The sequence below is a fragment of the Triticum urartu genome, chromosome 6A (assembly GCF_056163025.1).
Source record: "Triticum urartu cultivar PI428250 chromosome 6A, HENAU_Tu73, whole genome shotgun sequence".
NCBI classification, from domain to species: domain Eukaryota; kingdom Viridiplantae; phylum Streptophyta; class Magnoliopsida; order Poales; family Poaceae; genus Triticum; species Triticum urartu.
In genome coordinates this window covers 526,267,926-526,283,951 of record NC_141878.1, presented here as the reverse complement: position 1 = coordinate 526,283,951, position 16,026 = coordinate 526,267,926, and the positions used below count along the sequence as shown (strand labels likewise).

At 50.6% G+C, this 16,026-nt stretch overlaps 1 protein-coding gene across 1 annotated transcript; it reads right to left on the bottom strand.

Annotated features, from left to right (window-relative positions):
• Nucleotides 1–4,990: 4,990 nt before the first annotated feature.
• Nucleotides 4,991–6,667, bottom strand: LOC125514628 (uncharacterized). The gene is made up of 3 exons (XM_048679965.2): nt 6,229–6,667; nt 5,968–6,137; nt 4,991–5,354 (listed from the first exon to the last, which is right to left on the bottom strand). Exons 1-3 carry the CDS (start codon nt 6,500–6,502, stop codon nt 5,256–5,258), a joined length of 543 nt encoding a protein of 180 aa, XP_048535922.1. The 5' UTR covers nt 6,503–6,667; the 3' UTR covers nt 4,991–5,255.
• Between the last annotated feature and the right edge of the window lie 9,359 nt (nt 6,668–16,026).

The following is a 16,026-nucleotide window of genomic DNA, read 5'->3' as shown; positions in this document are numbered from 1 at the left end:
GAAGCGGAGTACATGGAAGCCTCGGAGGCAGCACATGAAGCAATCTAGATGAAGGAGTTCATTACCGACCTAGGAGTTATTCCCAATGCATCGGGCCCGATGACTCTCTTCTGTGACAATACTGGAGCCATTGCCCTTGCCAAGGAGCCCAGGTTTCACAAGAAGACCAGGCATATCAAGCGTCGCTTCAACTCCATTCGTGAAAATGTTCAAGATGGAGACATAGATATTTGTAAAGTGCATACGGACCTGAATGTCGCAGATCCGTTGACTAAACCTCTTCCATGAGCAAAACATGATCAACACCAGAACTCTATGGGTGTTCGATTCATCATAATGTAACTATATTATTGACTCTAGTGCAAGTGGGAGACTGTTGGAAATATGCCCTAGAGGTAATAATAAAATGGTTATTATTATATTTCCTTGTTCATGATAATTGTCTATTGTTCATGCTATAATTGTGTTATCCGGAAATCGTAATACATGTGTGAATACATAGACCACAACATGTCCCTAGTGAGCCTCTAGTTGACTAGCTCGTTGATCAATAGATGATTACGGTTTCCTGACCATGGACATTGGATGTCATTGATAACGGGATCACATCATTAGGAAAATGATGTGATGGACAAGACCCAATCCTAAGCATAGCACAAGATCGTGTAGTTCGTCTGCTAAAGCTTTTCTAATGTCAAGTATCATTTCCTTAGACCATGAGATTGTGCAACTGCCGGATACCGTAGGAATGCTTTGGGTGTGCCAAACATCACAACGTTGGGTGGCTATAAAGGTGCACTACGGGTATCTCCGAAAGTGTCTGTTGAGTTGGCACGAATCGAGACTGGGATTTGTCACTCCGTGTGACGGAGGGGTATCTCTGGGCCCACTCGGGAGGACATCATCATAATGAGCTCAATGTGACCAAGGAGTTGATCACTGGATGATGTGTTACGAACGAGTAAAGAGACTTGCCGGTAACGAGATTGAACAAGGTATAGGGATACCAACAATCGAATCTCGGTCAAGTATCATACCGGTAGACAAAGGGAATTGTGTACGAGATTGATTGAATCCCCGACATCGTGGTTCATCCAATGAGATAATCGTGGAGCATGTGGGAGCCAACATGGGTATCCAGATCCCACTGTTGGTTATTGGCCGGAGAGATGTCTCGGTCATGTCTGCATGCCTCCCGAACCTGTAGGGTCTACATGCTTAAGGTTCGATGACGCTAGGGTTATAGGGAATAGATGTACGTGGTTACCGAATGTTGTTCGGAGTCCCGGATGAGATCCCGGACGTCACGAGGAGTTCCAGAATGGTCCGGAGGTAAAGATATATATATATATATATATATATATATATATATATATGGGAAGTCCCGTTTTGGACACCAGAAGTGTTCTGGGCGTTATCGGTAACGTACCGGGACCATCGGAAGGGTTCGGGGGTCCACCGGGAGGGGACACCAGCCCCGGAGGCTTGCGTGGGCCAAGTGTGGGAAGGGACCAGCCCCTAGGTGGGCTGGTGCACCTCCCACAAGAGGCCCAAGGCGCAGGGAAGGGGAGAAGGGGGAAACCCTAGGCTCAGATGGGCCTAAGGCCCACCTAGGGTGCGGCCCCCTCTCTCCCCCTCTGACCGCCCCCTAGATGCATCTAGGGCTGGCCGCCACCCCTAGGGGGGGAACCCTTGATGGGGGCGCAGCCCCTCTCCTCCCCCTATATATAGTGGGGGTTTTGGGGCTGCCAGAGACACGAGTCTCCCTCTCTCTTGGCGCAGCCCTACCCCTCTCCCTCCTTGTCTCTCGCAGTGCTTGGCGAAGCCCTGCTGGAGTGTCACGCTCCTCCACCACCACCACGCCGTCGTGCTGCTGCTGGACGGAGTCTTCCCAAACCTCTCCCTCTCTCCTTGCTGGATCAAGGCACGGGAGACGTCATCGGGTTGCACGTGTGTTGAACGCGGAGGCACCGTTATTCGGTGCTTAGATCGGATTCAGCCGCGATTCGAATTGCTTCGTGTACGACTCCACCGACCGTGTTCTTGCAACGCTTCCGCATCGCGATCTTCAAGGGTATGAAGATGCACTCCCCTCTCTCTCGTTGCTAGTTTCTCCATAGATTGATCTTGGTGATGCGTAGAATTTTTTTAATTTCTGCAACGATCCCCAACAATGATACCATCCAGTTTTTGCAGTGTTGAAATATGGCTGCATTCATCCTAAAATATTGCTAGGTTCCTGGTATTTATGGCGGCAGAGGAGAAAGTTAGTGCATAATGAAAAGGTCCAGAAACCTAATTTCAAATTTCATAGCAATAGCAATCAGAGCTTGGGTTGCTAACTATACTATGGCAAGTGATGCAAAGTCGACGATCAAGCGACATGGCTGAGAAAGACAAAGGAGCAATTATGTGAAGCTGAACGTGGATGGGGCTTTTGACCCAGACTTACTCACAGGCTGGTATGGCGTTGTCACCGGAGACTCGAATGGCTGATTCGTCGTGGTAGGAAACGAGAACATCGATTGGTGCAAAGATGCGCTTATGGCCAAGGCACTGGCCTTATGGTTTGATCTCAATTTGTTAACTATAGTCGGGTGCAACCACATAGAGAAGAACTCCGACAACATCGAGGTGATAGAGACAATGAAGAATGGATGTCGCTCCTTCGGTCTATCGGTGGTAATTTCTGATGATATACATCATCTTGCGTGTGATTTCCCGCATATTATTTTTGAGCATGCTCCTATAGAGACTAATTGTGCTGCCCATGATTTAGACTAGCTAGAATTAAGGTGTGCGCCGGTGGATGGAAGATCCACCTGTATAGATTGTTGATACGCTTGTGAAAGATAATATGGTGGTCACCTTGCAATAAAGAGTACTTTGATGTGAAAATGGTCATAATTTTTGAAAGGAGAATTACCCCCGACCGCGTCAATTGATGCATACAACCATCTTTATTACTCCCTCTGCGAAGAAACATAAGAGCGCTTAGATCGTGTATATTTATTTACGGAGGTGGTATTATTCAGCATAGTCTGACAGCGTGAATACATGGATCAACCCGAAGCCTCCTAGCTGGCGCACAAGTCGCAGCACCTACACTCTTGACAATGTGCGCGAACCGCATGAACGTGCACGATCTAATCCGGTGGCCTCACACCTGCCCCGCATCGGGTAGAGAGCACCATCCGGTCTGGCCGACACGCAGCGCGCACCGCATGCGCACGCTTTAGATGTGCCGCCACCATCTTTCACCGTCCCACCTTCAGAAACGATCAACACATTCACCTCGCCAAGCCGTACTGCTGTCGACGCCAGATAGTGTCACCCTCCTACACGCGTCCATCCACACGCACTCGTCGCCAAAACTCCGCCGCCGAGACCCGCCTTCGCCCTTGCGGTAGATGAGACACCACTCTTCCTCTCGTCTCCTCCAGCCAGCTCATGCCCCAAAACAATGCCTCCGGAGGGAAAACGGCAGCGAAGATGTTGTCATCGTCCTATCTGAGAAATCCAGATCTAAGGTTTCCCCCGGAGCAATCCAAGCATTGTGTCGCAACCTGCAACGATGATGCCTCGAGAAGGAAACGACGTCACAGACGCCACCATTACCCCGATCTCGCGGCTGACTGGAACCGCACGGAGCCTCGCAGTGAAGACAAATGCCGCCGTCAGCATGCAGGCAGGGAGCCTCTAATCGCCCCTCACCGGACCCTCCTGCAAAGTCCAAACTATTTTTCGAACCGCGAAGATGGCGGGAAATCCACGTGTTGTCGTGCCTACGTGCCACAGATCGTCATCGGCCCGAACCGAGCACACGTTTGAGTTTTCGTGGAGTGGCAAATCTTCAAGTCGGCCACACGCGGAAGTTCGTGCGTGCTCCGTGAATTTGAGGCACGCGCTTGAGCGTGCCGTGTGTTCGAGGAAACGGAAAGATGGACACCGGAGATATGGCAATGCTAGCCATTGGTTGCTGTACGTAGCTCCGTACGTGCTCCAGCCGTCTCGATCTGTACTCCAACAAGTACGTATTCCGTTGTCCTTGTCCGTTGTCAAACATGAGGTAGCTTGCCCGATATGCCAGGCCAAGTCCGCCGGTGGCACTTCTCCACGGCACATGACACGAGCTAAACACACCGTCGTCGTCCTTCCAACCTGCAGCCAGCTTCGTTCAGGGTTCTGATGAACAAGGAAAGCACGTAGTACAAGTAACTTTTGCGCAGAAACACAATCCAAATCCCAGCTAAAGCGAAGATTTCATTTCCGACCGCGGGCTCGGGCCCAGCCTGCAGTCGATCCCCAAAGCATCTGATCATCTTGCAATGCATAATTGGCCTTTTGATGGACAAAGCGGCCACCGCCAAGCTGCCACATACGGTCGATGCGTCCATGAGTGGCCAAAAGCTGCCACTTACGGAGGAACTCACCCCGCCATGGGAGGCTGGGCGGATCCATTTGGTGCCGGCCACATTAACTAGTGGTAAGCACAGCAGCTGATGCTGCCAGTATTCAACTGTCCCCAATTGTGGTTAGTAGGAGTAACTAACTAACAGCTTGGCCATTAATCTACAGTGGAAATGTCAGCTCCTGTGTTGTTCAGGGCAGCCCACAGAGAGCATGTGGCCAACCACCGTCGCCAGACGCCAAAGCGCCAAACAGGCACACAGAGCTTAGGTATCGTGGGCGTCAAAGTTTTAAACTCTCTTCGCAGCGCCGACGCGAATCTGCTCAACGAGCTTCCAGCCCAAAAGGATCTCATCAGACGACTGATTCCATCCCACCACCTGCGGCCGCTGCTTGCAGGTGCGGCCGCAGCCGGCACCGTGCTTATGATTGAGAACTCGGCGCCAAGAATTGCAAGAACACAGCACAGAGAAACGCCATCACCCATGAGAGGCCATGAGCATGGACGAGATCGATGCACAGGTGCATTAGTACATGGCGATGGCATCATCTCTTGTATGGATGTAGTATTAGCTACTCGTGTTGTGAACTTCTTTCATGCATCTTAATCAGGTGCAAACGTATCAAGAGAAAGAAAGAAAAAAGGCAGTCTCACTCTCACTAACAGACCCTGACGAGAAACCCTGAAAATGTACACGGACACGCTCCGATCGACGGAGCCGCTTCAGAAGCGATCCAACACAGATGTGGCAGCAAACCATGTGACGCGAGCTAGATTAATCTGTCGAGGCCCGGTGGACGCCGAAAATACAGAAGATCCACCGAGGGCTATGCATGGCCGGGCATCAGCTCGCGGCCTCGTCGATGCTGTGCAGCGAGGGCCGCCATTGCCGGTGCCGGGCGCCGGAGCTCCGGTGGCCGTCTCCTCCGTCCTGCCGCGCCAACTGCAATCAGGTGTAGAGTAGTCAGAAGGTGGAACATTTGCATGTTGCCGCGGTTCAGAACGGGAGCAGAAGAAGGGATCTCGCAGACGATTCTTTGCTCCTGACACTAGCCGCGACTCTTCAGTATTTTATTTATCATCATGAATTCATGATTCTTTTATCATTCTGCATCCCTCTATTTTAAGCATTAAATTCCCTTGTGGACGGTACGATGGCATCAATCAGTTGGATCCACAGGACCACACCTACAATCTTGTTTTATGCGTGTCAATTGGGGATTGAGAATTGTCAGTGTCAGGTACTCCAAACTGATTCTCTCCTTTGAGCTAAAGGTTAACCAGATTTCTGTGAAAACTTTGCAGATTTTGCAGCCGCGAAAAATCTAATGGCAATTACCCAGAGAAAATTCATCTTCTCGGTAAGCTGATGACCTACAGTGTTGCATGTGGACGAACTGAGGAAGACATGAGAATCGCGAGGAACAACTAACTAGCAACCCTTGCAGAGAAGGCAATTAAAGGCGCATCAATCATGCAGAGAACGTGCATGGCGGCATCGAGGGGGAGAGAGAGAAAAGTAGTTGGATTGAATAGAGCTAAATCCATGTAACCACCTGATCGAGACTCTCATCCAAGCTGGCCTCGTCGTCGTCGTCGTCGACGTCGTCACCGTCCGCCGCCGGCCGCAGCTTGCTCTGCCGCGTCGACAACTCCAGCTGCTGCAGCTGCTGCCGCGCCTTCCTCAGCTTCTCCTCCTTCCTCGCCTGCACCGCCTTGGTCACCTCTGCACGCACCATTTTTCCATGCCATGTTAGCAGTGGGCACAGCTTGCAGGAGAAGAGGCAGAGGACGAGAACCGGAGACTCGAAGCTTACCGTTGGCGGTGATGAGGCGGTAGGCGTGGCCGAGGAGCAGCGTCTCCTTGGGCTTGAGGAGCTTGACGCGGGTGAGGCGCACGGTGCGGCGCGCGCCGCCGCCGTCGGCGTCCTGGCGCTCCTCGGCGACGCGGAGCGTGACGAGCGCGACGTAGTGGCCCGGGTTGGCGCGCATCACCTCCGCCGCGGGCGTGGACCAGTAGAGCCGCTCCACCCGCCCGCCCGGGTGCTGCACCACCGCCGCCGCCACCTCCGCCGCCTGGCAGTTCCCCATCCTCGCCCGCTCCGGCCCGCCGCAGCCACACACACACACACACACGCTCCCCGTGACCAGAGCTGGGCGCTGGTCCTGGCTTAGCCTACCCTGTGCCGGCCGGGAAACGTGGGCGAGGGAGAGCGCGAGCAAGTGGCGAGCGTGTGGTGCACCAGTGCTTTATAAAGAGGAGAGAGAGCAACGGCTCGGTTGCCGAGGTGGTGCCGTGGTGGTGGTACATATCCCGTCCCGGTGACCGGTTCGTTTTCGACCGTCGCGAGCACCACGTGAACGGACGCTGTCAGGTACTGCATTTCACTTTTGGGTGCACCGCTCGTCGGAGACGTAAGTCTGCGGCCGGCGTAGCAAACGGCGAGAGACTGAGACCGGCGGCATCTACAAAACGATTGCTTTTCGTGGGCCGTCGTGTACGGTGGAGATCGGTCGAATTAACCAGTTTTTGTTTTTATCTATCTAGCTACTTTTTTTAACATCAGTACAAACACAAGCGCTCATATACACGCGCATACACTCATCCCTATGAATGCACACGCGCACACCCTATTCCTATAAGCTCATTCAAAAGACCGAGCCAACATATCATCTTAAAATGCGAGCACCATGATTTGAACCTTAATGGGCTGGGATACCACAGTCTCTCTAACCATCCAACCACAACTTGATTCGCTCTATCTATCTACTAGTTGTACTTACTAAAGCTACGACAATTAATATGAATCGGAGGAAGTACTATCTATCCACTACCCCTAAAACCGAAGGAATATCTATCTACCTGTCTCCCCGAATTAATTGAAATTCTATGCACTCATCAAGCAAAAGATTTTTTTTCGATCAAGCAAAAAGTTGCTGGTTTCGCCGAGCTGATCTCGACGCCGGGCCTACGCACGCACCTCGCTAAATTGCTTGGCACTCGTACGTGCAATTTGTGCTGGCCGTGCACTAAACTTGAAGCAAAATGTTGCGCTCCGGCAGTGCGAATTTTGTTGCCGTTCACCTGTAGGAGAATTTTAAGTTCCCATCACAACAGCAAGAACTGAACGCACGACGCACCGAATGACGTTAGTGGGAGCGCAAACTATAGGTGTATGGTGCAACCGGAAGTCCACTCTCAAGCATGAGCCCCTTGCAGTTGCATTTCCGAACTAACCCATTCATGAATGCCACGGAGAGGCCCCGTGATAAACGCCACATATCGTGGCTCAATATGCATACTCAACTCATCTGCCCTTGTATCACTATTCTATGATGGCTTGCTAAGCTCGTCATCATTCTTCCTCCCCTGGTGACGCGAGGGATGGGCTTCTAAATTCGGGTGACAATTCCCCTGCCCAGCTTCCAACCAGCATCGCCCTGGAAACAAGCCAGTCCAACCCAATATCTTATGCAGGACTGTTCCCGGCAGGCATCACTTCTCTTTGAAGAAAGAGGAGAAAATAGTGATGGGCGCCTTTTATAATAGACACAAATGCCGGTTGCTGGAGAGAAGGAAATGTAATCCGCACAGATGCGGCTGGCCATCGGACTCGTCAACTCGTCATCGGTTTCCTTACGGCTAGGGCAACCGTTAATTAAGCCGCTCCTGTGTGCTTATTTCGTCTGCTTAGTGTGGTGGCGCAATTGGTGTTCACGTCTGCGGCGGCGCGGTCAACACCGCGCCGGCGAGGAAGCTGTCACGGCGGGTCGGGCGTCCGCGTCGACCTGCGCGGCGTCGGGATCAGGGTCGCGTAGCCCCGCGGGGCGGGAATTTATGAGGCCATGTGCGCCACTCGCTGCCCTGCCCGAGTCGGCGTCTCGCCCTCGGCTCCATGGCGTCCGCCGTTTGTGTGTACTGAGGTTGATCGATCGGACTCGGGCGCGGCGGTGCGTGGCGTACGAAGAAATTCATTGCCCATGTGTGTGAGCACAGGGGGGAGGCGGTGATAGACTGTTGCGCGCACGGGAAAGTCGCCTCTCCAGTAGATTTCCGACGCCGACGTGACCGTGTGAGGTGAGCGAGGCCATGTCCCGTCCGCATCGCCTCGTCGAGGATTCAATTCAAGGATACCGGCCGGCCCCGAGCGCCGGAAACCGGCCGTAAATCCTGCGCCGCCGCGCCGCTGGTTTTCACATGCGTGCCTCGGCGGGTGAAGTGAACGAGATGCTATGCCGGCTCCGGTCGACGTTGCTCGGGATCTCGGGTGGACGTTTGGGTGCGCAGTCGACGATTCGGGGAAGGAAAACGACGGGTTCGCACCGATGCTTTCGCCGCGCGGGAATCCTACGGTGCGGCGTACGGCTCGTCTTCTCGTGGCAAGTTGTGTGCGTGATGCTACGTGCATGTCGCGGTCGTACGTGTCTTGAGCTTGACCATGGCGAGCGATGAAGTTCACGGGCGCGATGGCGCCATGGATGGATGGATGGATGGATGGATGGGCCAGCTGAGCCTGCAGGCCCACCCGAAATCATCTCCCCAATAATGCGTACAGCGTACCTACTGTGGTATAGCAGCAGTACCCGTATGCACCTGACCTGACCCGACCCTGACCGTATGTTTATCCATGCAGTAGTGTATAGGGCTCGTTTCCCTAGCTTCCACGAACCATGCTCGCCACGAGATCCAAAGCCTGACACTCTGCCAGGAGATTGTATTAGTATACTAGTAGAAGCTCATGCACACTGCAGTGTACATACTGTACCAACACACAGCTCACTCTTGACTCTGAAGTATGGTGCAACCAAATTACAGTGGACTGCTATAGCTGTAGCATTTGCCGTATCCACTTATTTTCAGCTGTTTACCGAACCCTACCAGCCTCATCATCGCCGCCGGTGGCCTTTTCCGCCTGATCGTTGTCAGTGTGAGCCACACCACACCCGTGCCCGTGCAGCGACGATTGGCGGCACCTGGGGCGGCTACTCTGTCAGGTTCCACCGGGGTCATCAGCAGAGCACCTCCTAGCTGTCGAACTTTGGACGGAGCCACGGAGGCAATGATCACTGCCGGGATGGTCCTCTTCGTTCGTTGGTCGCTTCCTGCTGCTTGCCCGTTTCCTCCCTTCGTTTCATACTTGCCGTTTCCACGGGTAAAACTGTCGACACCGTTTTGTTTTGGTGTTGTTTTAGCACAAGCGGTTCACACTATTTGGCCTTGTGGAGACTGATGAAGCCTTCTTCAGCCCCTTCGAGGGATGCAAATGAATACAACACAGCTTTGCATATTTGTGGATCGTAATGGTCTAGAAGATTTGGTAGTACCATAAGCAACGCCAACATGTATTTCGTAGGTAGACAACTGGTGCGCATGATTTCACATGGGAGAGTGCGATGCTTCTTATAATTTAGCAATGGAAGCCCAATGCTTCTTTTCTCGAGGAATATATATGTCGCTCCGGGGAGTGATTCCGAGGACACAGCTACGCAACAAACAATTGAGGCATACAATCATGCGCCGGGGGATCTCAAAATGCCATAAGTTGCAATACTTCAGTCCATGGCATCACATGGAGTGCTATATACGTATATTAAACAAAATCGCGAGCGCCGACCTTTAACACCCAAAAGTAAATGTTGAGAATCTAATCTAATCACTCTACTACAAATAATCGATGCAATAATGCATAGAAATATATGGAGGTTGTAAAGCCACGGATGCAGAAAAAGAAAAAGAGAGAGTCCTTGTGAGAAGAATGCTCCCAAAGAGAAAGTCCTGATCAGACGCCGGCAACGGAATAAGTGAGTACATGAATTCTCAATCTCAAAATGAACTTGGGGCGAGGCGTTTCATCTATGAGAGATTAATGATTCCCATTAAAATCACCGGGAACGGGTCCAAGGTCCAGGCAACACCTGAAATGTTAGCGTTGATAGGCAAGTCTGTGGATTGTGGCTTTTATGTTGCTAGGTTGTTCCCATATGCTGCAAGCACTTTTATATGTTGGCTACGCATAGGCCGATAGGCGTCATGTTGCAACAATTTTGGTTGCACTCCAGTGGGGGTGTTTTTCATGTTGCAAGTGTTTTGGCGTTTTGACAAGTTTTAAAAACTTTATCAAGTTTGAACTATTGATAAAACAAAGGATACATTCATCAAGTTTCAGATACTAAAATGCTGTGCGTCACGAGGGTGATAATATTGCCAAGGTTTTGGAATCATCTCCGCCAAATGTGATGTTCGGAAGGGATTTAATTGGACCTAGACTCCAATCGTGGAACATACTACTCTAAGGATTAACCATGGTACAATTGTCACATGGGTCCGATGTATTTTGTTGGAACCTACATGGAAATGGGCAATTCTCAGTGGAGTATGTGTATAGAGCTTTGATCCAGTCTGACGTGCCAGTTGATAATAATAAGATCTGGAAGATGAAGATACCTCTTAAGAATATAATCTTTGCATGATATCTTTGTCGCGGAGTCATTCTTACTAAACATAACCTTATTAAGAGGAATTCACATGGAAGTACGCAATGTGTATTTTGTCCGCATGATGAGACAATAAAACATTTGTTCTTCCAATGTAAATTGGCTCGTTCTATATGGTCAGTCATCCAAATAGCTTATGGCTTGTATCCTCTTTGTAGTGTTGCTAATATATTTGGCAACTGGTTACATAGGATTGATCATAGGTTTAGTGATGTGGAGCATCCCACGACCATCCCCATGGACGCCACCTCAACTATCCAAGCTCCAAGTGGAACAATGACAAGGGCTAGGGCACGTGCTATTCAATCCGAGGTGACATCACACCTACTTGAGTTTTCCCCCTCTTCAAGTGAGACATGGCTACTGCCTAAGTCCGAGATACTATGTGTCATCAGGTACAACGCTCAAGACTCGGAGCCGAGGACTGTAGAAGAAGAGACAGGCGTAACACTCTGGACAGCCCGGAACTTCCGGCCCCCGGACCTTCCGGCCGACCCGGAGCTTCCGCCCACCGATGATTTCGACCGGCCCAAGCGTGCCAACTCTCGGGTTAGCCCGGACCCCGTCCCGGACCTTCCGGCCCCCGGATGCCAGCACATCTCCTCCGCGCCAACTCTCTGGTTAGGCCGGACCCTCCCCGGAACCTCCGGCGCCCGGAACTTCCGGCCTAGCCCGGGACTTCCGGCCCTGCCGGCGCGCAGCCACTTGGGCCGAGGCCCGTGTACCCTTTCGTCATCTAGACTATATATACTCTATCCCGTAAAACTTTCTAGGGTTAGCGTTGGTTTAGCTCATACTTAGAGATAGAGCTTCGCTCATCCACATCGGATCTACTCCTCGTGAGAGACCGCGGCCTCTTCGGAGAAGATCCCTTTAGATTCAAGGCCTCCTCGCGGAGAAGATCCCCTCGTGGATACAAGACCTCCTCACGGAGAAGAACCGGCTACCCTTTTGTATCGTCCTTAGTTGTCCGTGGATTCATGTATCGTTCTATGTATTCAAGGATCTAGCGCATGTGTAACTTGTTCTTGTTGGTTGAGTGATTCTCTTGTGTTTCCCCTTGTGTTTCCCTCGTTTCCCCCTCGTGTTCCTCGTGTTCTTCGCGGCATCCGCTCCTTTCGTGAAAGATCGGGCGATTAGGGTTCTACCCTACATCATCTTGGTATCTAGAGCAAGGTTGATCACGATTTCGGAGCCTCCCCGTTGTGTTTCTAGCCTAATTTTGTTGTTTTTCGTCCTAATCCGAAAATCCCCACCAAAAATAGCCCCAATTTTTTTTTGTGATTTGTTCGTGTGTTGAGATTTTGTTGGTTTTGATCCGTGAATTTTGTGTGTGGCTCATAGATCTAGCCTCCCCACCCTTCTTGTCCTCCAATTTCTTCTTTTTCCCCTTCGGATTTGGGCTTTTCCCCAAGTTTTTCCGCCCAAATCCACGTTCTCCAAGTCTCTGTTCTTGGCAGAATCCCGACCACCGGAACTTCCGGTTCAGCCCGGACATTCCGGCCCCCGGACCTTCCGGCCTTCCCCGGAACCTCCAGACCCCGGACCCTCCGTCTTGCCCAGAACTTCCGGCTTCGACAGGAAGTTCGCACTACTTCCACAACTCCGCCCAAATTCCATCAAATTTTGTTCCGGTGCTCTCCATATACCATATATACTTCCGCATACCTCCACCACTTCCGCATAACTCACCATCTTTGGACCGTTTCGCTTTCCGACACAATTGCCACTTTGAGGTTTGAGAATTTGAGTTGCGGTACCGTATCCTTTTGTGTTTCGGCTATCTAGGTACGGTTCGACATCAACATCACCGCCGCTCATCTTCGCCACGGACGCATCATCAACAACGACCACCTCGACTACGACTTGGTATTCATGCCACCATTTTGACACCATACAGGAAGCAAGACCGGTAACCTCATCTTGGTATTGGACATATCACTCTTGCCACTACATTGATAACCATCATAGCCTTACTCCTTTGCGTTGCTTACCCATCGAGACTAGCCATTGAGTATTGCCGGCAACGAGACTTGTGCACATTAGTGGTCATACTTCCCATAGCATACATACATCATTGTTGCCTATATTGGTATCATCTCTTGTGTCACAAAGTTGGCATCGCATACTCACTTGCTATCTTGGTTCATCAAGCATTGCATGAGAAAAGAGCTCAAACATCAAAGAGCCAACCAAGCTTTTAAGCAAAGAGGAAAGATAAGCAAAGAGCTTTTAAGCAAGAACCATATCATCATACAACATTAAGATTGTCATACTCGATCATCTTGGATCATATCATAGCAACACCTTGCATTCAAAATATTTGGGATAGAAGTCGTTGCATTTTTGTTAAGTACGTTGTGCACAAGTTCTTGTATCCGCCTATCGTGCAATCGTGCTAGCGTCTCTCTAGTGTTGTGCAACAAGAGCATTTTTGTGGATTCCACATTTTGGCTCATCCTTGGTTGCACAACCCCACTTATCTTTTTGCGTGTGTGTTTCCGTGTACCTTATATGCTTGGTCTACTTGTTACATTGCATCTTGCGAATCTTTTCCAACATTATTGAAGCTCACTTACAATTGCATCAAATTTTGTGCCACCATCCTAACCAAGCTCCACCAAAAGCTTTTACTTGTGTAGGTGTGAGAAACCGACAAGAACTCGTACCAATTGTGCTATTTCCTTGTCCTACATTGGAGTGATCCTCGATCCACTTTCAACTTCGGTCAAGGTACATTTGGTACTCGTTCCTCTCTTTCTACCACTCACATTTGTCTTGGAATGATGGATAGGCCAAGTACTTCTACCAACCCACTCTTCATGGAGCAAGACGACGACATGATCTCTTTCGTCACCAAGAGTCACCTCTTTGGTGCACAACGTGCTTTGCATCAAGAGCAACAAGCTATGAGTGAACGCATCGACAACCTTGCCGCCGACTTGCGACTTTCCGAGCAACGTACAAGGGCCTACTTCGACCACAAGCTCGACGATCACAAGCAAGAGAATGACGCAAGGATGGAAGAGATCGCGGTTTGTTGCTCAACCGCTCTTCTTCCACTTCAAGAAGGAACCGTTCAAGTCGCCATTCCGACTCAAGTACACCGACATCGAACACTCTTCGTCGAGCCGCGCGCACCGACCGTCAAGCAAACCTCAATCCGCTTCGGGATACCGACTCTTAAGAGCACCGATGATGTCAAGCCGAAGAAGCCTTTGCGCTAGCTCGAGAACGGCAACAACAACGCCAACATGAAGAGGAAGAACGCGTGCGTCTACACCAAAATGCACACGATGCCGAGGCTCAATGTCAAGCACAACAACTCCGTGACGCTCAAGCACTTGAGGCGCAACAAGCTCTACATGATGCGAGTCAAGACATTGCCGACCGAGGCCGACAAGCCCGTGAAGAAGAGGAAGCACTTCACGAAGAAATTCACGAGCGACAATTTCAAGCTCGCATGCATCATCTAGTGCCCCCTCGAGCTCGACGCGTTCCTCCACAAGCTCGCCAAGACCATCAAGTTCATCAAGAGAATGAAAACAATGGGAATCCTCCACGACAACATCAACACGAGGTTGACAATCCTCCGCATCAAGAGCACCACGAGTTGGACAATCATCTTCAACATGGGCGTCATCATCCCCAACCCCAACACAATGAAGAGCAACGCTACAGCAAGCTCAAGTTCACCATGCCCAAGTTCAACGGAAGCAACGATCCCGAAGAATACCTTTCATGGGCATTGAAAGTTGACAAGATCTTCCATTTGCACAATTATGAAGAAGAGAAGAAGATCGCGATGGCATCCCTTGAGTTCCAAGACTACGCCCTCATTTGGTGGGAACAAGTCATTAAGCATCGCGAGGCAAGAGGTGATCCACCCATCACTACTTGGGCACAAATGAAGGATGTCATGAGAGCACGCTTCGTGCCTACCTACTACAACCGCGACCTCTTCAAGAAACTCCAACAACTCAAGCAAGGAACCAAGAGCGTTGAAGAATACTACAAGGAGATGGAGATTGCAATGATAAGAGCCAATGTGACGGAAGATGATGAGCAAAATATGGCACGTTTCTTGAATGGACTCAATCATCCTATCAAGAAGATCGCCGACTTCCAACCATACTCAAATCTCATCGAGCTCGTGCACCAAGCTACCAAAGAGGAACGCCAAGTGTAAGATGATTTCAAGTATGCCAAGTTCTCATCCAAGTCCTACGGCTTCTCCACTAACCAAGCTTCAACGACTCCAACACCGACTACAAGACCGTCTATTTCCAACATCGACAAGTCGATTTCCAAGAAAGCTTCGCCTACTACAAGCAACTTCAAGCCGAGAGCTTCATCATCATCAACCCCTACCGATGAGACCGTCAAGACGAGCTCCCTAAAGTGTTTCACATGCGGAAGCCGAGGCCACAAGTCCTATGAGTGCACCAACAAGCGCACCATGATCTTCAACGACGATGGCACTTATGATTCCATGAGCAAAGGAGAAATGGAAGCCCTTGAGCAAGTCACCATGCACCGCCAAGTGAACAATGAAGAAGAACAAGTATTTTATGATGAAGACTCAAGCCCCGCACTTGTTGTCTCCAAAGTCTTGACTCTCCAACATCACCAAGATGAAGACCAAAGATGCACCATATTCCACACCAAGGCCGGCATCAATGGACGATCCGTCAAGGTCATCATCAATGGAGGGAGTTGTCACAATCTCGCAAGTGAAGAACTTTGCTCCAAGCTCCAATTGCCCAATACGAAGCATCCACATCCATACAAAGTGCAATGGCTTAGTGACTCCGGCACTATCCAAGTCGAGCACCGAGTACAAGTCTCCTTCAAAATCGGCGCCTACGAAGACACCTTGGAGTGCGACGTTATTCCAATGACCGTTTGTCATCTTCTCCTTGGACGGCCATGGCAATTCGATAGAGGAGTCGTCCACAACGGCCGAACGAACCACTACATCTTCAAGATTAAGGGCAAGGAGTACGTCCTCCGTCCAATGTCGCCAAGTCAAGTGATCGCCGACAAGCATACCACCCATCGTAGAGATCATAGTGAGAGAGCGAGCCACCAAAAAGAGAGTGAGCGCCACAAGCCAAATT